Below are 23,006 nucleotides of genomic sequence, written 5' to 3' on the forward strand. Positions count from 1 at the left end.
AATTTCCCTGGGGATCCATCCCTGTCCGCAGTGGGAGATGGTCGGAAAGCAGCACAGAGAAGTGGAAAGCGTCTGACCGAGCGCGTACAGACATCACCATCTAGTGGTCTCTGACACCAGGAGCCTCAATGCAGCCCAAAATGTGCAGGTTCAGCAGGGTTGGGGTTATTACTGCTCACAAATGGCTTCTCCCAGGGAAGGGAGGGACCCCCGGCTGTCACACCGGCCAGCACAGTGACACAGCCCTGATTTTGGGGGTAAAAAGCCACTCCAGACTTCTGGCAGCTGGTCCTCATGGTCGTGGGCCTGATCCTGCAAGCAGCCATGTCTGCGTGAACTTGGTTAAACGGGGGTCTGGGCTCACCCCACAGCTCAATGGGAAATGAGGATCTCCCCAAATTGTGCATATGACATCGGTCTGGTTTCTGCAGAGTGCTGGGGTCCTCGAGGTGGGACAGAGGGTTTCAGAGGAACACGATGGAGCAAATGCAGCAGAACTGGATGGGGAGGAGCAGAGTTACCTTCCAGCTCCAGCACAGCCCCATCCCACTCCTCTCCCTCCTTGTACAGACTCACGCACGGGCTGGATGAGCTCTTCCTACTGAGGGAGCAGACGGACGCGTGTGAGACGTCCCTGCCCAGCACCCATCCCTCTGCCTTGGGGGACCTGAATCACCGCGGGGGGACACCCAGGGACCCAGGTGATCCCGGTGTTACCTGTCCTTGGCGGGGCTGGGGGCTCCGCGCTGCGATGCTCCGGAGCAGCTCTCTGCAGAGCTGCTGGCCCCTGCGGCTGATCCTGGACGTCGCTCACCTGCTGCTTTCTCTTCTTGCCCTGTGGCTGCCATTCCTTCCAACACAACTCGAAGGAAGAGGGGGTCAGGTGCACCCACACCATCAAACACTGGCTGAGCATGGAGATGGGAGCGGAAGGGACCAGCAGAAAGAAGAAATTGTTCCCCAGATCCAACCTCAACCTCCCCTGGCGCAACTTGAGGCCGTTTCCTCTGCTCCTGGCGCTTGTTCCTGGGGAGCAGAGCCTGACCCCCCTGGCTCCAAGCTCCTTTCAGGCAGTTCAGAGATCAGAAGGTCTCCCCTCAGCTCCTGTTCTCCAGCTGAACCCCCCAGGTCCCTCAGCTGCTCCCCATCATGCTCCATATGACCCCTGGTTCAAGCATCGCTGCTCAGCCAAGGGCCAGGAGCAAAGTGATGTGGATCAGCAGATGAAGTTGAGGTCCTGGGGCTTCTGCAAATGCTTGGCAAAGCTGCCACCTGCACCCAAATAGTGTCAGGGCAGGGATAGAGGGACTTACCAGTGCATGTGGGAGTCTGCCCATGGGAGCATCCCTATCAGAGCAAGGTCTCTGGGCTCTGTTTCTAACCTTTCTTCCTAGCCAGCAGGATTTGCGCATCTTATTTCTCATTGTGGGTTAGGTGACTCCCCAAGGTCCCTCAGCCACTCCCCATCATTGTGCTCCAGATATCAGGGTGTGAGATATCCAGGGAAAGTTTTTCCCTCACTTTCCTGTCCCAAAATGCCGCTTCGGAGAGTGGCCGCTGGGTGTCTCTGCAGGCTGTACGATGCGGTGCCCAGCGGGTGCAGGGAGCTGGGGACACAGGCAGGGCCCTGCTCCCTGGTTTAGCACCTTCCCCCCTAGCTGTCCCTAGGACGGTCCCCAGTGGTCCCAGCCCAGCTCCCCACCGCTGGGGCAGGATGGGGGGCTGCTGACATTCACCCCACTTGCTGGGGTGGCTGCCAGGGGTACCACAGTCTGCAAAAAGCTCTGGCCCACCCTGTGTCCCCAAATGAGTTACCAACACCCAGGAGGGCACCAGTGACAGTGTAGAGCCCCCCATGGAGGGCTCACAGCCCAGCTTGCACTGGGCCCCCTATATCTCAGCCCAACTCAGCTCCTCAAGTCCTGCTGGGGTGCCAGGGGCTGGAACCCTGAGCACAGGATGCTGCTGTGGACACCAACACCATTGGTAGTTTGAAGTTTCTTTATTTTCATGGTGTGAATCGCTGCCGTTCTGGTGCTGCACCTCCAGCCCCCCACGCTGCAGGGAACAGAGGGGACACAGCCCCTACTCAGCCTGGGGCAGCTCCACGCAGAGCACAAGGTCGCTGTTGCTTTTTGGTGCAATGAGGGGAACACAGCCAGCACGCTCTGGCTGGGGCACAGACCAGGCAGCAGCACCGGTACAGCCAAACTCAGCTTTGTTTTCCCCACAAACCACAGGTGACAGACAACCCCAGGCAGCAGGGCATGGCCTGAACCCTGCCTGCTCTTCCGGAGTCCTGAGCTACAAAGGAAACCAAGCGTGGTGCAATTCTGGAGCCCAAATAGCACAGAAAAGAGAGAGACATCAGGCATCACAACCTTCCCATGCTGCTGCCTGCACATCCATGTGCTTTGTGGCATGGGGACAGTGAAAAGGGACATGGCGAGCTCAGCACCATTGTGGGGACTGAGCCAGGCTGCAGCTGGGACCAGCACAGCTGATGCTACGTGGAGTTGGCTGGTGGTGGAACCTGAGTGCACATGGAGGGAAGGAGAACAGGCACCGTGATGCTGGGGCGTTCGCTTTTCTCCATCCTGGGTGACAGCAGCACCAGAAACACGTGGCTGCAAGAAGCCGGGTTGCTCGAGCAGTGTCCCCATGATGGCAGCGAGCAGAGCTGCACTGTCCCCAAAGAGACAGCCCCTAGACCCCAGTCCACAAGGGGACTCTCCAATGGGGCAGAGCTTCACCAGCCATGGAGGAGAGCACAGCTCAGCCTTCACCTTGAGCAGCTGCTCCCAAAAAAGCCTCTTGGCCCAATGAGCACCTTGCAGTTCACAGACCCGCCGGGCAGAGAAAGTCCCATTTCTCCGCATTCAGTGTATGGAGGGGCCGCCAGCTCCTGCGAGGCGACCCGCCGAGGTAAGGACGAGAGGTTTGCTGTGGAAAGCACATCCCTGCAGTTACAGTGGGGTGACAGACAGTTGAGGGATTGTTAAATTACACGCAGACACAATCTCTTCTGTAAACCAGGTTCCAGAGGATCTCGCAGATCCCTGGCTGATCCCAGGGCCAGAACTGGATGCGACACCCTTAATTGTTCCCACGGTATGTGATGTTGGTGAAGGTTGATGTAGCCTCCTTGTATAAAGGGTTGTTGCCCTGGAAAAAGAAGGAGGAAAAAGGGCATCAGCGCTTTGTGCTTGACATCAGCATTCTCTCTACTTTGCAGCTGGGGAAACTGAGACACCATTTCAGCACTGAGTGGTGGATCTATGTATTTTTAATAGCTCCCTCCCTCGTGCTCCAGGTGCCTCAACCCTTCCAGCATCACGTGACATAAGGGACCTTCTGCCTCCCTCATGGGATGGAAACGCTGCTGTGGGCAGTGAGTAAGAGGGTCACACTGGTGACAAGATCTTGGGACACGCTGGATGTGCAAAAGGCATCTAGAACACCTTCTATCCCCTATGCACAGCCCCTGGGACCACAATGGGCTTGGGGAAGGGGTGTCCAGGCTGGCAGTGTCACCCCAAGTCCTGTTTCAGAGAGGGATGGGACACGCTGGTCCCAAAGGACCATGCCCTAGGGCCACAGACAACAACCGGGCTCCTGGGCTGGGAAGACTGGGAGCTGAATCCATTCAGCTGCTGGGATTTGGGGACTCCTGCCCAGCCCCCTGACCTGCTGGCCCTCACCATGTCCCACTTAGCCCTGGCCTTCTCCTCCTCGAAGCGGGCAAACTCTCGCCGGTCGTGGATGGTGATGAGGAGCTTCCAGATGAGCAGGGCGGCGAGGCCGATGAGCAGGATGGCGCCCGTCACTGAGAGCAGGACCACCAGGACGTCCGGCCCCTTCGGGCAGTCTGGAAGAGGGAGGAGGGCAGGGTTGGGGGGGGCTATTAAAAACAGCTCTGGGGGTGTCCAGCCATGGGTATATGGAACTCAGCTGGTATCGGGAAGGTTTCATCCTCCTGTTAGGGAGCAGGAGCTGCCACACATCGTAGAATTGTAGAGTAGTTTGTGTTAAAGGGATGTTCCCAGCTCCCCCAGTGCCCCCCCTGCCATGACAGGGACATCTGCACCAGCTCAGGGTGCTCAGAGCCCCGTCCAGCCTGGCCTGGGATGTCTCCAGGGATGGTTCAGCCACCACCTCTCTGGCCAGCCTGGGCCAGGCTCTCACCACCCTCAGGGCAACAATTCCTTCCTCACACCTGCCCTGGTTCTCCCCTCCGGGCATGGGGGCTGGGCTGCAGCCCTGCAGATGTTTGCAGCTGTACTGGGAGCCAGCAGCTGCCTTCATGGTCCTGCTTTCAAAGGCTTTGTGGCCACACAGACCCTGGTCCAGCTGGAAATCAGACCTTGATGTGGCTGCAGACCCCAGGGCTGCCGTACCCCAGCCTGGCTTAAACGAGCCAGCTCTTATCTGCTTGAGGAAAAAATTACACCCATGAAGTCAGAAACAGAATCAGGGCATGGGATGGTTGAGCTCCCATCCTTTGCCTCAACATGGCAGTGAAATAACGGAGCGATGCGGTGGGGAAATGCGAGACAGAGGCAGGAAATCACAGCCCTGGTGGCATGGAGCAGGAACAAAGTGGCTCTTGAACCCCTCTCAGCTCCCAGCCGTGGTTCCTCACAAGCCTGGCTGGGGTGGGAGGTACAAAGGGCACACAAATCCCCTCATTTTTAGCACAGAAACCCAGCATGGCATGCTCTGCACCCCCCAGCCTGAGTGCGGCAGGCGGCTCTTACCAGGCTCCTCGATGACATAGAGGATGGACTTGCCGCTGGAGTCCTCGTAGTACTGGAACCGCACCACACAGTCGTCCTCGTCCTTGTAGGTGCAGTTCACAGCATCCTTGCCCCTGTCACCTGCCAGAGGGAGAGGCTCAGGGGGGCACACACAGGCAGTGTTCACAGCCCCCGGATTGCCGTGCTCCGGGGCAGGGGTCTGGGTCTCCTCCCTTACCCAGCTCCTGCACCATCTCGATCTCGTCTCGGCACATGCGGCTGCAGGTCTGCTGCTCCATCAGCGCTCCCCGTTCAAACTTCTTGCACTCCACGCACTCCCTGAGGAAGAGGAGGGAGATACCATGAGCTCCTCGATGCTCTGCCCAGGGGACTGTCACGCCTTTCGGTCTCAGGCTGCAGAAATTGCTGCAATCCCAACCCAACTGGGTCGCAGCTCCTGAGAGCTCCTGCTGCCAGCTCCCTGATGGGGTATCACAGAATCCCGGGGTGGTTGGGGTTGAAGGGATCCCTGTAGATCCCCAGCCCTGCTCACGCAGGGTCCCAGAGCAGATCACACAGGATCCCAGGGGGTTTGAATGTCTCAGAGAAGGAGACTCCACACCCGCTCTGGGCAGCCTGGGCCAGGCTCTGGCACCGCAAAGGGAAGAAGTTTCTCCTCGTGTTCAGATGGAGCCTCCTGTGTTTCAGTCTGTGCCCCTCACCCTGGCGTTGGGCACCACTGAACAGAGTCTGGTCCATCCTCTGACACCCACCCCGGGATACTGATCCCATCGAGCAGATCCCTCTCAGCTTCTCTTCTCCAGCTCAACAGCCCCAGCTCTCTCAGTGTCTCCTCATCACAAAGATGCTCCAGACCCCTCAGCACCTTTGTAGCCCGCCCGATGGTCTCTTTCCAGTAATTCCTTGTCCTTTTTAAACTGGGGACCCCAACACTGGACCCAGAACTGCAGATGGGGACTCACCAGGGCAGAGCAAAGGGGGAGGATTCACCTCCCTGGACCTGCTGGCCACACTTTTCTTAATGCATCCCAGGTACCATTGGCCTTCTTAGCCACACAGGAACATTGCTGGCTCATGGGCAACCTGTTGTCCACCAGGACTCCCAAGTCCTTCTCTGCACTACTGCTTTCTAGCAGCATATGTCCCATCCCAGCTCTCTGATGGGGTAAGACCTGATCCCAGCTCTCTATCCCCTCTCACTTTTTGATGGTGCAGGCGTCCGGGCACGTGGGACACTTCTCGCAGGTGTCGCCGTAGGAGCCGGGCTGGGTGCAGTCGCACTTGCCGCAGACGCAGGAGCCGTGGCCGCTGCACACCAGCCCGTTGCTGGACATGCAGGTGTCGGTGCGGGTGGTGCAGTTGCAATAGTCACCGGTCCAGTCCGAGTCGCACAGACAGTCCCCACAGCTGCACTGCCCATGGCCTGGGGACAACCCAGAGGACATCAGGACCCTCAAGTGTCCCCACAGATCCCATTATCAATCACCCATATGGGTTATCTATGTACCCAGAGCAGCAGCTCCATCTCCAAGGCAGACCAGCCACCCAGGACAACCCATTTCCACTGTCCTTGGGGTAGGACACACATCAACATTTGCTGTGAGCCTAACGCTCATCTTATTCCACCCAAGCAAGGAAAAACTGGCAAATTACAGGTTGAGCTGCCCCAGGTCAGCAGCAGCAGCTCAAGACACTCAATCAGATCCATCTCTGAGCCAGTCAGGCTTTGGTTTTACATAGAATCAGAAAATAGTTTGGGTTGGAAGGGACCTTCCAAGCTCTTCCAGTCCAACCCATGCCATGAGCAGCAGCATCCTCACTCAGCTCAGGTTGCTCAGACTCATTTCAACTAGATCAGATTGCTCAGATTCATTTCAGATTGAGTCAGGACATCTGCTCAGCCCCCCAAATCCCACTTGTTTCCCAGCCCCAGACCAGCAGACCAAGCTGACTGCTGGGAAAAGCCCAATAAGCTCTACACGCTCACCAAGACTGGTTTAATCAGACAGACAGACATGCTCAAACCCTGCCAAAGCCTGGAGCTGTTTGGATTGTGGTGTGATTTTTGGCTCAAAGATAAGACATAGGGGTGGAAATGCCGTGGAGCTGGCAAGTGCTGACCCATCCCAAGCCCCAAGCACAACGGGGCAGGTCGGGAGCACAGAATATCAACCAGGCACCATCCCTGCCATGGCCTCGGAGGCACTGGCATGAGAAATAAATGTGTAACCTCGTTAACGAGGAACTAGGGCTGAGTCACAGTGCCGTACGCTGGGTGACAAGGCACGGAAGCAGACGGGGAGGTTGGGGAGAAGTGTCTCAGTGGGGCGGGATCGATGCCAACGGGGTCAGACAGACAGATCAGGTTAATTAACAACCCACCCAGGCTGGAGGTAGGGCTTCGTCATTGCCCTTGCGCAAACAGGCAGCGGGAGCGGAGACAGGCGCCCTGGGGACACTGACTGTCCGGGATGCAGGAAAACCCCAGCGTTGTTCCTATCTCCCTTATCAGGCTGTTAAGATAAAGGATCAATCTCGGGATGCAGGAAAACCCCAGCATTGTTCCTATCTCCCTTATCAGGCTGGTAAGATAAAGGATCAATCTCAATGCAGCACAGATGCAGCAGTGAGCCATGAGGTTGGGTGAAGGGGCAGGTGCGGTCCCCAAAAACTTGATTTGGGGACATCACGGAGCAGGAACTGAGTGTCATCTGGCCAGCGGGTTTTGTCTCACCCACGCTGGGCTCCAGCAGAGTGGGATCAGCTTTGGTCACCGGGGATTTTTGGTTTCTCTGCAGGAAAGTGGTGGCTTTTTTGACACCACGTGAGCAGCCACCTCGCCTGGGCTCACACAGGGAGGTGGGGGACAGCAAAGGGGGTGGCTGCCCCTCTCTTGTTCCCCTCTTGAATCACTTTTGGAGTGCTCCGCTCCTAGAGGGCATGTCCCAGGGCTTCACGCCCCAGTCTCAGGCACTGCCACCCCTCTCACATCCTCCATAAAAAACAGGAGATGGGTCAGAATGCTGAGGTTCACTGAGACCTCCAGTGCACACTGGAGACATCTGGGAGAAACCTTTGATAGGAGTTCCTGATGGGGAAGAGGCCCTGGGACATCAGGACACTGTTGGGGTGGATGTTTTGTAGACAGAGGCTCCTTCCCCAGTCCCTGGTGTGGGAGAAGCACCCAAGGACCTGGTCCTGCCTCCCCAGCACAGAGAGTAGCAGCCACCAGGACTGGAGCAGGGAGGTCTGGTAACACGTGGTAGGGTTGAATATTCAGGAGGGACGATGCTGTAAGACCAGCAAAGCGGCAGAATTTGTTTCCCCAGTGCTTTTGCCAATAGGGTATCCTCAAGAAATGGGTGGAGGATAAAAATTGCCTCCCTCCACCCTGGGGTTTCCTCCTGGACAGCAAAACCTCTGATGTGTTGGGGGCTGTGATTTGAACAGGGACCCTGCCCTGCACACCCCAGAGCTGCTTCCCTGGGTGCCCTCCAGCCCCATGATGGGACTCCTAAGCAGGCACCAAGGTCTGCTCCTTAACCCTCTAGGCCATCAGCTCTTGGGCACAGGAGGCAAAGCCAGCTGCCAAAAAGAGAGTAATTCACAGAATCACAGTGTCAGGGGTTGGAAGGGACCTGGAAAGCTCATCCAGTGCAATCCCCCCATGGAGCAGGAACACCCAGATGAGGTTACACAGGAAGGTGTCCAGGCGAGTTGGAATGTCTGCACAGAAGGAAACTCCACAACCCCCCTGGGCAGCCTGGGCCAGGCTCTGCCACCCTCACCAGGAACAAGTTGCTTCTCACATTTAAGTGGAACCTCCTGTGTTCCAGTTTGAACCCATTACCACTTGTCTTATCACTGGTTGTCACCAGAAAAGCCTGGCTCCATCCTCCTGACACTTTCCCTTTACATACTGATAACCATGAATGGGGTCACCCCTCAGTCTCCTCTTCTCCAAACTAAAGAGATCCAGCTCCCTCAGCCCTGTTATCGGCTCAGACCCAGGGCTGGTACAGGAAGAGCCATGTCCAAGCAAGTCAGAGGTGGGGACAACAAGTGGGACAAGCCACAAAATAACTCATGCATCCCTTGTGCTGCCCAAACTCATGGACAAATGCCCTGAGCTGCCTCCCCGGCTCCAAGCCCAGCACTCACCCGAGCACATCTGGCCCTTGAAGCGGACGCAGGAGAAGTCGTCGCACTCACAGTACTTGCCCGTCACCTTCCCAAAGTCGCTGCTGTGACACACGCACTGCCCGCAGATGCACTCTCCACGCTGGCTGCAGAGGGGCTGTCCTGGCTGGGGGCTGCAGTTGTCCTGCTGCGAGGGGTTGTACTCCTCCTCCGAGCACTCGCAGTGCGAGCCCAGGCGCCCGGGGTTGCAGCGGCAGACGCCGCACTCCAACGTGCCATTGCCTTGGCTGCAGGACGAGCTGTTGGCCTGGGCTCGGCTCTCACAGGAGCAGTCGCAGTCGAAGTTCACCACCACCGTCAGGCTGTCCTTGAAGCCCACGGGTTTGATGGTGAAGGATTTCTGGTGCTCCCGTGGGCATCCCCGCACCTTGGCCTCGATGCTGAAGCTCACCTGGAAGGCAGAGATCGGCCTGGGTGTCAGCACCACCAGCACAGGGTTGGAGTACCTGGTCCAGTCCATGCCCAAGCTTAAGAAGCCCAAAAAAAGGACCCACCAGGCCTATCCTCACTACAAGGACATTATGGTGCTGGAGTGAGTGGAGAGAAGGGAATGGAGCTGGTGAGGGGCTGGAGCACAAGTGTGATGGAGCGGCTGAGGGACCTGGGGGGTTCAGCTGGAGAACAGGAGCTGAGGGGAGACCTTCTGATCTCTGAACTGCCTGAAAGGAGCTTGGAGCCAGGGAGGTCGGGCTCTGCTCCCCAGGAACAAGCACCAGGAGCAGAGGAAACGGCCTCAAGTTGCACCAGGGGAGGTTGAGGTTGGATGTGGGAACAATTTCTTCCCCAAAGGGCTGTGGGGCATTGGAACAGGCTGCCCAGGGCAGTGCTGGAATCACCATCCCTGGAGGGCTGGACAGACGGACATGAAGTTCTCAGGACATGGGGCAGTGCCGGGGTGGGGGAATGGTTGGACCCAAAGATCTTGAGGGTCTTTTCCAACCAAAATGATTCTATAATTCTATTTGGGCTTCTCCAAGCTGTCCCAGAATGGTTTGGGCCAGGGCACCTGCCTGCCACAGTAGCCAGGCTAAATCCCACGCACTGTGGCCAGCAGCCTGTGCTGAGCTAGAGGACTAGAGAGCCTGAATCCAGACTCAAAACCATTTCCCTCCTTGCACCCACCCAGCTGGACCCCTCTCTCCACTGCAAAGATTACAGGGTCTGTGTCACCTGGGAGGTGGTGTGGAAAGCACATGGTGCTGGTAGAGAGGAGGTAAAAACCAATCCCATCAGCAGAATCCTTACCGTGTCACCAATCTTGAGCCCCATGCAAGACTTGAGCCCAGGGATGACCTCATCATTGAGGCAGGTGGCATTGAAGGCCAGGGACAGCTCTTCAGGAAGGTCTCGCACCTCCAGCTCCACCTTGGAGCGGATTTTCTAGGGGAGGAGAGAGGAGCAATGAAGATGAGAGCACAGGCTGGGCAGGGCATCCCAAGGAACAAGATTAATGCTCTCATGCACACAAGAAAGGAGCCAAGTGCTCCAAGTGCTCCTCAGGACTCAGCTACATTGTTCTCCACAGGGAAATGACCTCAAAGATGGGAAGGGGCAGGCGGTGAACACAGTGATGAACACAGTAATCTCCCTTCCCCAGGGTCCCCACAACACGTGGGTGGAGGCAGATGCTTGAGCTGGTCCAGGCAGGATGTTGGGGAAGCTGCCCAGTCTGCGTGGGCTGCTTGTAATGTAGAGAAGTGGCTATTTTGGGAGGGAAAGAGCTGTTGTGGAGTCGTCACACCACACACTCACCCCATAGGAGTCCACAATGAGCTGCAGGACGTTGCTGGAGTCTTTGGACAAGGTGCCAACTGTTGTGCCTGGGATCAGCTCACTGTAGTTCTGGAGAAATACCACAAGTATGGTCTGCTCATGATAGATGAACTTGCCATGGCTTGGCCAAACACCATCCAGGCACATGAGAGCTTCCCAAGGAGCTTTGATGGGACAGGAGACCACAGCCACAGAGGGTGCTCCTCAGGACCCACCAGCTCCCCAAGAGGGTGGCTTTGCATAGCAGCTGTTACCTGGTAGAGGTCAACAACTGTATCGGTCACAGCAAAGATCAGGTTGATGTTCTTCTGTGAGAGCTTCTCAGTCATCAGGCCCAGAGAGGGATAGTCCTGGGGAAGAGACACCATACTGTAAGAACACACCAGCCTCCTCGATCCCCATTATGTTCTCCATCCACAGCTGAACACCCTTTCCCACCCCATGGGGACGCTCAACAGGAGCTCTGAGCTCCCCAGCCCCACAAGTGGGTCGGGATTTACCAGTGTGGTGGAGGCAGAGTAGAAATTATCCTTGTCAATATGGCACTGGGCATCGTTGGGCTGCACGATGCCAGCCAGCCTGCCGTCCAGAGCGATGTGGGTCTTGGCGTCTGTGGTGAACACGAGCAGGTGGGAAGCATCGTTCCTCCAGCCGATTTTCTCCTGCAGGGAGAGGCAGCTCCCAGTTGCATGGCAACGCATGCCAAGGGCAGCCCCATGTGCCACCACCCCGCTGCTGCCTGTGCTGTCACCCCACGTCACGGCTTGGCCATTGGGACCAACCTGCCACTGCAGAGGGAACTGAGGGCAATAGATCTCCTGGGGAAGTGCTGTAGGGGCCATGGAGCTTAGCAGGTGGGCATGGGCTGCTCATACAGGTGAAAGATTGGTTTTAGTTTGCTAGAGTGTTAATTAAGGTGGCTAATGACTGAGGGACACAACCCTTCCCATCTCCAGTGAAATCAAGGCACGGATGATTTTCCTTCTGGGATGGTTACTGCAGGGCTGGCACAGGATCATCAGGAGTCCCCAAGAACCTGCTCTGCTCGTCTGTCCTCCCAGAACCACACAAGGGTTCTTCTCTTCCCTTGCCTTGGTCTAGAAATGTCCCTGTTGAACATCCACCCTCTCCAGATCTGAACCCCACAGGGCTTATGGCTTTGTCCTGGTTGGGTTTAGTGGTCTCTGCCAACCCCCCAACTGAGTCTGATGACTCCCTCCCAATGCCAGCCAAGCCTTCTCCCCCCTTACATCGCACACGGTGGCCTGGATGATGGCATCAAAGCCGCCCTCGGGTGCATCGCGGTTCCGTGAGACGCTCTGCTTCTGCACCTCCTCATTGAAGCGGGTCACCTCATCCGTGAGCGACAGCACATGTTTGTAGCCAAACATGGGCAGGCAGATTTCTCCGATCCTGCGGAAGGACAACAGTAAGGGCACGGGGCTCACAGGGCTCTTCAGCTCCCATCCCCACATCCCATGGTCCTGTCTGGGGGACCCAACCACCCCAAGAACCTGAGGACACAACCAGAAACTAGTGAAGGACCATTTGAAAAATCAGTCACATGTTCTAGTGGTGCTGGGCCCAGATGAGCTCCCAGCCTCTGTCCTGCTGGGATTTTTAAGGGTCACTTCCTTTGAGCCTCAACATCTCTCCTGAAAAACGGTGTAAAATTGTTCATTCCCATAAGAGCTTTTCAGTGACAATGCTACTTCAAATATCATACCCTCAACCCTACTGAAATCCATTTCCATGGACTTCCAGCCACATTCCAGTGATGTCCCATTAACTTCTGGCCCTTCCAAGGCTTCCTCAGCCTGGGACTTACTCATAGCAAGGGTTGGTGATGGCTTGTGGAGGAGAGATGTACATGTAGGGGGACATGGGCTTGTCCACAAAGGCCCCAAAGCCGATGCGGAGGTTGCTAGTGAGTTTGCGCATCTCGCTGGCCAGCTTGGTGCCCAGGTTCTGGATGTTCCTCAGATCATCCTTCATGGAGTTGGACAAGTCCATCAGGTAGTAGATGTCCACGGGGTAGTCTTCCACCTGCCGCACTTGGACACGAAAGATCTGGGAGTCATCTGTAACGTGACAGAGCAGCGGAGTGAGACCCTCTCCCAGGAGAAGCAAAGGGGCCTCATCACAGGAGTAGGGTGAACATCAACTTGTGGGGTCAGCAGGAACCCAAGGAGATGGTTTAGAGCTTCTGGGAGAAGAATATCATAGTTAAACAGACACCAAGGGGCAAAGTCCTAACAAATGTGTCTTATGGCTCCTGTTCTCCAAACCTCTCACTCCCAGGACATGAGCAGAACCTCCTGCTCAGAGCTGACCCCCCAAGCTGTCCTGCATGGACAGTGTGGCCAACACATGCTGGATGGAGTGAAACACGCAGTGTGTGGGCAGCAGGTTTTGTGGGGATTACCAGAGAGCCGCGTGGCTGCTTCTCTGAGCAGCTCCCAGGGCCTCCCCCATCGTGGTTCCTTCTCTCTCTTCTTGGCTCCTCCATGACTCTTCTAGGAAATTTTTGATTAAGTATTTTCCATTGAAATAAAAACCTCCTTAGACAGAACCTTCTGGGGAATGGGCCAGTTCCGATGACTTTTGCACTTTGAAAAAAGTGCTGAAAATACTTAGGGTTGCCCTTTTCTTTCTGCTTTTTAGAAGAGACAAAGGCTCTTTCTTGCTGTTCTTTGAAATGACGTCTTTGAAATGTAACCTGGGGCACAGCTGCAGCCTTCTCAGAACACCTCAAATGCTGAGGAAAAACAAGCTTTGATTGAGCTTAAATTGATATTATTTTCATAATTCCTTCTAGATCTGTACATCAGATTCTGACTTGCAGCATGAAGGAAGTATCTTCAAAATCTACAAGAGCCCAAAGAGCTCCAACCCCCTCCAACTGCATCACTGGAGCCCCACTAAATCATCAGGGGTCCCAACTTTGTGTTTGGAGAGCATCTGTTTCTCCTTGTTGAGCTAAAACAAGGACTCTGAGCCTGCAGGACAGCAGAGCGATGGCTCACTAGTTGCTTGGGTTATTCCCATCGCATTTGCATCTCCCCTTCCCGCAGCAGTTTGGGGGCTCTTACCCGGCCGCAGGTTCAGCTTAATTCTCTGGGGGCTCATCTGGGTGGTGGTGGAACCCCCGGAGCCCTTGTCACTGAGGGGTCGGTCCTCCAGGATGGTGACGCTGCTGGTGGGGAACTCGATGTCGTCGCGTCTGCAGCCGTTTTGCAGGAGGTTGACGTGGAGGTCACACCGAGGGGACGATTGCGCCATGACCTGCGGGAGAGGGACAGGGTCATCTAGGAACCCCTGGGGTTATGTCAAGAGCAGGTGAGAAGACCCTTTTTTCCTGGTGAGCCCATGATTTAATCACAGCTACGCAAGACTGGGATCAGCGGCTTTTTGGGGCAGATGGTCTCTGCTCGAGGAGGTGGCAGATAGAAGGGATGCAGAAGCAGCAATGCCACAGGGACTCAGAGTGGGTTTGGGTTTGCTGTGCCCGACGGGGAGCTCAGCAATCCCTGCCAAGGAGCGATGGATCATTTATCCCTGCCGAACCCCCTCCTGACACCCAGCAGGTTTGTTTTTTGGCAAAGCTAAAAGAAAAGCCCACCAACATGGGATGGCAGGAGAGGGTGAGGTGGGATGTGAACAAGGCAGAGCCTGAGACTTGTTTTTAAAACTATTTTCTAAACTTTGGCAAAAGACGAGCCACCTTTTCCCCCCAATTTTCTCAATGTATGCTCTTAGAAATCCCACCATGAGCAAGGAACAGCCCTGCTGCGGGTGAGCCCATGGCACAAAGCGGCTCTCGGTTCCTGTCCGGGAACAGTTCAGGCTTATCTCTGGCTCTCCAGCTTCCTGCCGGATGGAGCTGATCTGGAGAAAGGAGAACCAAAAAAGGAGTGAAAGAGCAAAAAAGGGGCTGCGGGAGAAGCCGTCAAGTGCCCGTCAGGGGCAGGAAGCACAAAATGTGGAGTCATGATGGGGTCCAACACCGTCCCTCCTTTCCTCGGGAGCTCCCGGCTCCTCACCCTTATCACAGTGTGTTCAGAAGGGCTCCCGTCACTTCAGTTTCTCATAAACACAAATATGGAAGGAATTTCTTTCCCAGCCCAACGCCGCCAGGATCTGCTCTCATGCATTCCCGGCCAGGCAGCAGCCACCCTCCCCTCCAAGGGGCTTCTCCATCTCCCTCCAAATGTGTCTACTTTTAAAGTCCTACAGCACACAACCAGCACAGCCTTTCCCTGCAGCAAGAGGGGGTCACACAAGTCCTGGGGGGGCTAGTTCATCCTCCCGCAGTCCCATCTGGGATAACATCTCCCCCAGATTCAGGCTGGCTGAACCCAAGAATGGATTTACGCGTTTTACGCGAACAAGAAACATGCAAATGGTGTCAGGAGGCCCCGGCTGGCTTAGAGCCCTCTGGAAACAGCAGCGAAACGATAGCCAGAAAATACATCAGCAGGCGTGTTCCTCCCCCGTGGCTTCCCGCTCCTGCCCTGGACATCGCGCTTGAAGTCAGTGAAGGAAACAAGTCATCCCTCTAAATTAGCTCCCTTGCACCCACCCACCCCTCACGCTCACCCCATGGGGCTCCCCGCTGAAGGAAGAGGTGCCTGATCTATTCCAGATCCCATCAGTCATCTTGTACATCCCTGTCCTGGGCAGGGAATTCACCGGGAAGAGATACAGGTGAAAAGCAGTATGGGCAGAAAGGGTTTAACTGTGGTGCTGGGGTCTTGGGTGATAACCGGAGATCCAGAAGGACTCGCAGGCTCTCAAAGGACATAGAATCACAGAATCATTCTGGTTGGAAAAGACCCTCAAAATTATTGAGTCCAGCCATTCCCCCACCACTGGCACTGCCCATGTCCTTAGAACCTCATGTCCGTCTGTCCAACCCTCCAGGGATGGTGACTCCAGCACTGCCCTGGGCAGCCTGTTCCAATGCCCCACAGCCCTTTGGGGAAGAAATTGTTCCCACATCCAACCTCACCCTCCCCTGGTGCAACTTGAGGCCGTTTCCTCTGCTCCTGGCGCTTGTTCCTGGGGAGCAGAGCCCGACCCCCCTGGCTCCAAGCTCCTTTCAGGCAGTTCAGAGATCAGAAGGTCTCCCCTCAGCTCCTGTTCTCCAGCTGAACCCCCAGGTCCCTCAGTCTCCATCACACTTGTGCTCCAGCTCTTCACCAGCTCTGTTGCCCTTCTGACACGTAGCACCTTATGGGATTAACAGCATCATTCTTATTGCGATATTTCCATGGAGAAGCTATTTAACCCCAGGGCTGCATCATTCCTGGAGCCCTAAACATCATGATTAACTCAGGACTCACAGAGACCTCCACACCAACAGGGATTTCATTCACTAGGACACAAAACTGCAAACCCCGGTCAGCACAGCCATGATCTCATCAGCTCCCCATCACAGAGATGCTGTAGGGAGGGTGGACACACATTCCCACCTCATTATCACAAGCCATCCTTATCACAAGTCAAACCCTGGTCTAGCCTTGCCACCATCTCTCCTCCATGGGAGCAACAGCAGGTGAGGCCTTGGAGGATCTGCCACAATCATCTGTAAAGTGATTTTTAGAGCTCCATCTGAGTGTTGAGGCTTGGCTGACTTTTTCCAAAGGGAAAAGTGAGTGAATGGGCGCATTTATTTATTGGTAAGAGTGGTCAAGGTCTCTGAAAAAGAACTAAAACTCAGTTCTCTGCATCAGTGCTTGGTGGGGTCAGGAAAGAAACTGCAATGAAATTATCCTCCCATCCAGAGCCATGATGGAGCAGGAGTAACTGAGAACCCTCCTTGGGAAGGCAGCATGGGTAGGAGGAGAAGCAGCATAAATAAGGACACTGTTCCTTTAAAAAAAAAAGCTGGGGGGAGCTCAGTATCAGAGACCTTCCCCACCCCAGGGAAATTAAACAAACCCACAGAACAAAACCCTCATTTGCTAAATTAAGCCAATGTGGTCCAGATGTTGGAGGCAGAGTTGCTGAGCAGAGTTAGCACAGGGGTTGGTTGCTGGCAGCGGGACGGCTCCCTCGCCGCTTGTCACGTCTGTCCATGAGCACGGCCCTGAGCAGCGCTGGAAATATTGCCTTTTTTGGAAACCTTTGCTGATCTGGGGAAAAGGAAAACCAAGCCTATCGCAGTGTCAAGACACCAGCCCATCCCAGGACAGGGCTGGGAAGGAGTGAGCCCATCCCAGCTCCGTTTTCCTTGTGCATTGGGGAGCGAGGCAAAGTTCAGCTGCTCCTTGTGGGACATGAAACAAGGCACGAGCATCTTTATTCGCGCCACACACCAAAATCCCAGCGGTAACCTGATGGGCACAACAAGCAGTGGCATCCCCACCAGATACATGTTGACCCCAAAGCGTCAGACCCCGCAGGCACAACCCAATGGCATTTTCCAGCTTTTTCCCTGGTCTTTTCCCATCCAGCGGGCACCATGGACACAGGCACAGCCAAAAGCAGCCGCCTTTTGTGGACGGAGAAGCAGAAGATGAGAAAAGACTTGTCCAAAGGGGAACTGCTCCTCATGAAGCCCTGAGGGGGGTTTCATCACCTCTGCCCATCTCATCCTCACCTCCCCGGTCTCTGCCTTGGGGCTGTTGGGAAACTCCCTCCTCTTACCATCCCCATGGACAAACCCCCAGGGCAGCATTTTTGGAGGGGAACGTGGCAGATCCTCCAGGCTCTCACCCACTCAAACAGAGTGATTTTAGAGCCACAGCTCAGCTCTCACATCCTCTTCAGCTCCGTAACCAAAACCAGGCACCCTGTTTTCCTTACCCCCTCTTTCCAATTAAAAAAAGGGCTTTTAAACCCAAGCTTCTAATGAGTATTTTCTCTTCTTCCCACCAGGCCCCCTTCCCTTTTCAGCAATCGACTTCCTTTAGCCAGAGCTTTACAATGGGATCTCAAGAGGCAAACCAAAAGTAAATTAGCTTTTCAAATGTACATTTTTTAGGAAGATAAAGTGAATTGCCAGTGCAAACATCAACATTTCACATCCAGCTCTATGTAGCTCCCACCCACACACCCAGAGATGGGGCTGGTTTTCAGATGAAGGCAGGAACGGGCAGCCCTGTGATGAACATTTAGAGCTGCGGTCACCAAGCCACCAACAAACATGTTTAGACATGGTGGGAACAGATGGAGACCAAACTTGTGGTTGTAACACAGGGACCAGCACCCATCCCACAGCCCAAAGGCTCATTCCCTCCTACACATCCCCTGTCCTGCTCAGGGCTGTTGTCCAGCCCCGTTAACCCCCCCAGCTCTTACCTCTGCCGAGCACCAGGCGCAGAGGGGGCTCACGGCCAGGCATTGCTTGCAGGAGTTCACCCCACGCGTGGTGCAGATGTTACCCCCTGAAACAGCAAAACAGAGCGTGGTTACAACCTGCAGAGCCCAGACCACACATGTGTTGAAGTCTCAGTGCTCAGCCAGCAGCTTCATGAGCAGACTGCCCCCACCATTGAATCATTTTGGTTGGGCAAGCTCCTCAAGATCATCAAGTCCAACTGTTCCCTCACCTCTGGCACTGCCCCATGTCCATGAGAACCTCATCTCCATCTGTTCAACTCCTCCGGGGATGGTGACACCACCTGGGCAGCCTGTTCCAGTCCTATAAGGACTCTGCTCCAACCCCTTTCCCAGTCCCAAATCACAGGTGCTGCCTCTTTGTTCCTTTTATACCCACCTCCCAAGCCCAGTAACAGGTGGGCTTCATCCTGCCCAGGACTGAGCAGCATTTCCCACCTGCCAGCTCCTTAAAGGGTCCCCCCATCCCCATGATGTCACATATATGTTGGAGTGAAGCCCCCAGGGTGAGGGGCACATCTCCCCTTGTGCCTCCCCACAGACACTTTGGGGCAGAGCGAGGGGGACAGGGTGAATTCCCAGGGGTGCAGGGTGCAGCTGCTGCCTCTCCCACCACCCCCAACCCAGGGTGGTTGGTGCCTTCTTATGCAGATGTTTAACTCGGCAGCAGGTCTTGGCGCAGGTTCAGACCCAGGGAAAGGAAGGGAAGGAAAGGGCACAAGTCCAGAAGCGTGGTGGTGGTGGTTTGTGCCAATGTGCAAAGGTTGTAATCTATCAGTGCAAATGGCAGTGGGGACTTTGGGAGATGATTGCTGGTACCATCCGGGAAGGTCTGAGACCAGTGGGTCTGTGCAGGGGATTAAAGGTCCCCAAAATGCGAGCAGGGGCCCCCGGGCAGGAAGATCTCCTCTGGTGGTTCTGCGGTCCCAACGGCCGATGCAGCAAGTGGCTGGGGACACCGTTGTGGTGGCGTCACCCTCCGCTCTTCCTCCTCCAGGGCACAAGCATCTCAGCAGAGTTTTAGGATTCTCTGGGCAAAGCAGACTGCAAACGTGCTTGCTTGGTTGGGGGGACCTTGCAGCCTGGGGACCCGGGGGACGCCAGCATAGAGCAGCGGGCGCTGGGGTCTCCATGTCCCCCTGTCCCCGCACAGGGCTTTCCCCAACAGTTGTGGGCAGACACAGCAGCATTTCCCGCAGCTGCAGGAAATGCAACACGATGCAGAAAGAGGAAACGGTGATACGATGTCATCAGGTCTTTGGGCAGCACCACGACGATGGCACCGTGTGCTCGTGCCCATCGGCACGCAGTCCAGGAGCACAAGTGTGTGCGTGTGCACGGTGGCCATGTGTGCAGCGTTTTGTGCATTTGTGTGCACGAGGGTGGTGTCACAGGCTGAGCTGGACACGCTGTGACTGTCCCAAATGCCAGCGGGGACATACCCCACGGGACCTCTGCCACCTGCACCTCCTGCTCATCCTGCAGAGGGGAACTAAACAAGAGGCTAAAACTCAGCTGCCTGGCTCAGCACCAGTTTTGGGTTCCATCTGCTCCCAGAGCTCTCACCATACACCAAAATATCCAGCTGCAGCATACGAGGATGGGAAAGACTTTAAATTTAGCGTTGCCCAAAAGAGCAGCAGGCTCATCTCTGGTGTTTTCTGCACCAAGGACACTCAGGAATGTGTTAATAACATTATTACCTCCTGGGCTGGATGAGTCCGGGTAGCCAGGGCTGAGCATGGGGAAGGCAAAGGGATGTCAGAAAGCAGCAGTGGCACCAACAGCACTGGCTCCGGCTTCTCGCACCTGCTCCTGCCGTGTCCCTGTGAAATCCCTCCTGCTTTGCCAAGTGCCAGTGGCTGCAGCTCAGCATGGTGCACGTGCCTTGAATTAGCGCTGTGCCTTGGATTTGCACTGTGTGTTGGATTTGTGCTGTGCCGTGCAGCTGGGAGCCAGTTCCGATACAGTTGGCAGCGGCTCACCCCTCCGGGGATGGCAGGGGAGGCATTAATTACCCTGGCGTTACCCTGGTGGTTTTTGGGGACCAGGGTGGCCCCGGCAGCGTGAGGTGCTCGGGATTAAACTCTCAGAGCTGCCAGCCCCAGGGGGTCCTTGACCTGGTGTCCCCGCTCCATGCTGGAGATATAAACCAAGCTTTCTGCTCCAGACTTGCTCAGCCCCGTGGTCTCCATCGCTCCATGCCCAGGGATGAAGGACCCTTCCCCAAGCTCCAGCGCCATACGGAGCCGTTCTCAGCTCCACTTCACCCGGGGATGGATGGAGCAGGGACACCCCTTACCATGGGATGGGGCCAAAACCCCCCCGGGCACCAGCGGTGATTAACAGCGGCTGGTTATCACCATCCAAACATGCTGCAGCCTCACGCCCCTCGCTGCAGGGAAATGTCTCTATTTTGGCATTTCCAGTGCTGTTCGTATGGCTGGACATGGGGAGCGATTGGGAGGGTTTCGCAGGAGGGAGAGGGGACCTTGGGAGCAAATTAGACATGGAGGAGAGCAGAGGATGCTGCAGGATTTGTCCCTGTGAGTGCCCAGAATTGCTGCCCAGGCTCAGGACGCTGCATGGCCGTGAGCAGGTCAACGAGGTCGCAGCACAGCCTAAACTAACAAATTCTGTATTCTTGAGGGCTTGTTTTTCCAGCCATAAAAACTAATAAACCCAAGTACAAAAGCTGCATTTTTACACTATAAAAACACCTAGTCTCCTATAACCATCTAATCCTAAACACTCAGGCTTTAAAAAAAGTACCTAGCATATGAAACACAGGGGAAAAGGGAGATAAACTGAGCAGCATGGGAACAACCCGTGCGGAGCTGGGCAGTGCTGTGGCCCCAAACAGGGTGAAATGATGCGCTTGAGCTACCCCAGACGACTAGGGCTGAGCATCCATCCTCCTCCCCTGGCTGGAGGGAATTCCTCAGTCCCCAATCTGCACTCCAAGTAACCCACTCTGTTTTTTCCCCCCTCTGCCAATTTGAGCAAAGATATGGATGCAGCAAACTTGATAAAGATATTTTAGACAACTCAATAAGGACACAAACCCTATTTACACCCTCTCTGGCCTTTCTGCTTGACCCAGTGATAAGGATTTGGGAGTTTCTGGCTCATCTGCCCATGCCATCCTAGGACTGTGTCCTTTTCCTGAACCCCTCCCCGTCTGCTTCACCTTCCTGCATTGGGGATACCCCAAACCAAGGCACCGACACACACGAACAGGAAAAGCACCTGCACAGCTCCAAACTGCAGCTTTATAAAGCCAAACTCTTCCAGGGTTTATGCTCTGTCCTGTATGGTGACAGCTCGCTCGGATGGGAGCCTCAGGGAATTCACCCAAGTCTGGAATTCTTTAGGCAGAATGCTGCCCCCAAACCACCTCGAAAACAATGGGGCTGATTTATAAATCAGGAGCTGAAAAGATCACGCCGTTTTTCAGTTGAGAGGTTTGCTTTGAGCCCTGAAAACACACCTGGGGAGGAGATAACGCTTTTCTAGCCTTCTTCTCCATTGGGAATTTAAACAAAAATATAAACTATATATGTTCTGAAATGCCAGAAATCGGAGTTTTTAAAGAAAAGCACCAAAACAGCATGAGAAAAAATAACACAAGGCAGCAATAGGCAGCCCTTAAAATAACGTGGACACGGTGACTACCTGCCCTGCAAACTCCTCCCGTGAACTTTCTGTTTAGTAAGGACGGAGCCCAAGTCACACCCCAGCGCTTCCATTACAAACCAGCACCCAGAGCCAAACACAGCGTTAGGTAGAGGATATAAACCCGCCGCACCCAGTGTGAGAATAAGGCACCAAACTGTGTCTTGACCCTATAACGTTTTTGATGAACCCTCCTGGTCCTGACCCGGCTAAAGCCCAAACGACTTCGTATTTGGGAACGTTTCAAGCTGCCAGCTCCCCCTCTGAGTGATTTTCCCAGCAAATCACAGACCTTAGGAATGCAGAAAGTCCTGGCATTTGGGGGAATAACCGGCAACATAATCACTAAACCCCCCGGCTTTAAGCAAGTGATGGTAACACAGGCTGTAAACCTACCCCAGGTGCCAACAGCGCAGAACACGAGGATCCCGAGCGCCGCGGAGAGTTTTCCCATCTTCTCCCGCAAACCCTGAGCGTGGTGGGACCGGCCCCGCCGGGAGCGATGGGGAGCAGCGCCGGGGCAGACGGAGGTTTTGAGCGGTCCAGGAGATGAATCATGAGTCTGGGTGTGTGACACACACACGGCGAGCGGGGCCGGCCGGAGGAAACGGCGCTGGCTCCACGCTCAGTTTTGAGTCAGGCAGTTTCCCCGCCTGCTCTGACTCCAGCTTGTCATGCTATTTATTTTCCTCAGCTCAAACAACCACCTAATAAACCTTGGCAGCAAGTACAGGCACTAGTGACCTACAGCCCTGGGGCTGGTAACAGGCTCTTTCCCATAGGCGCCTTTGCCTGGGTTTAATTCCTTGCAAAATCCTGCTCACTCCCTCTTTTTATTAACCCTTGCCTGAATTTTAAACCCAGTCTGAGCGGCCTCTAAGTTCAAGGATTTAAAGGGAAATGAAGTAAATACATACGGATGTGAAAATGTGGGTTCTCAGCTCCCCTCCTCAGAGTAAATGGGAAAATCGCTGCTGAAATGGAGCTGGGAGCTGAGCAAAACCCAGCCCAGAGCTGGACTTGGGGAAACCAGCCATTTGGGTTTAAACCTAGACATCGCAAAGGGAGGGAAGTTCAGTTTGGAGTCAGATAATTTGGACCTGATTTTATTCTCACTCGTATTGTTTTTTTCCCCTCTGTGTCCTCAGAATTTGCTTCTATATTGAGCAAGTCCAGGGAATCGGACCTGCACAAGAATTGCGCCCCCTAGAATGCTGGAGCTGCTTTTGGGCGCCTCCCGAAGGGGTTTTATAAGCC

At 55.1% G+C, this 23,006-nt stretch overlaps 1 protein-coding gene across 1 annotated transcript; it reads right to left on the bottom strand.

Moving 5' to 3' along the window:
* Positions 1–2,006: 2,006 nt before the first annotated feature.
* ITGB3 (integrin subunit beta 3) lies at positions 2,007–22,218 on the bottom strand. The gene is made up of 15 exons (XM_080360000.1): positions 22,146–22,218; positions 18,036–18,121; positions 13,823–14,015; positions 12,559–12,811; positions 11,981–12,143; positions 11,231–11,392; positions 10,985–11,080; positions 10,710–10,799; positions 10,203–10,337; positions 8,919–9,348; positions 5,958–6,180; positions 4,975–5,075; positions 4,758–4,877; positions 3,702–3,868; positions 2,007–3,165 (listed from the first exon to the last, which is right to left on the bottom strand). The coding sequence occupies exons 1-15, from the start codon at positions 22,201–22,203 to the stop codon at positions 3,097–3,099; spliced, it is 2,346 nt and encodes a 781-aa protein (XP_080216126.1). The 5' UTR covers positions 22,204–22,218; the 3' UTR covers positions 2,007–3,096.
* Between the last annotated feature and the right edge of the window lie 788 nt (positions 22,219–23,006).

The sequence above is a fragment of the Nesoenas mayeri genome (genome assembly GCF_963082525.1).
Source record: "Nesoenas mayeri genome assembly, chromosome: 26".
In the NCBI taxonomy this organism is placed as follows: Eukaryota; Metazoa; Chordata; class Aves; order Columbiformes; family Columbidae; genus Nesoenas; species Nesoenas mayeri.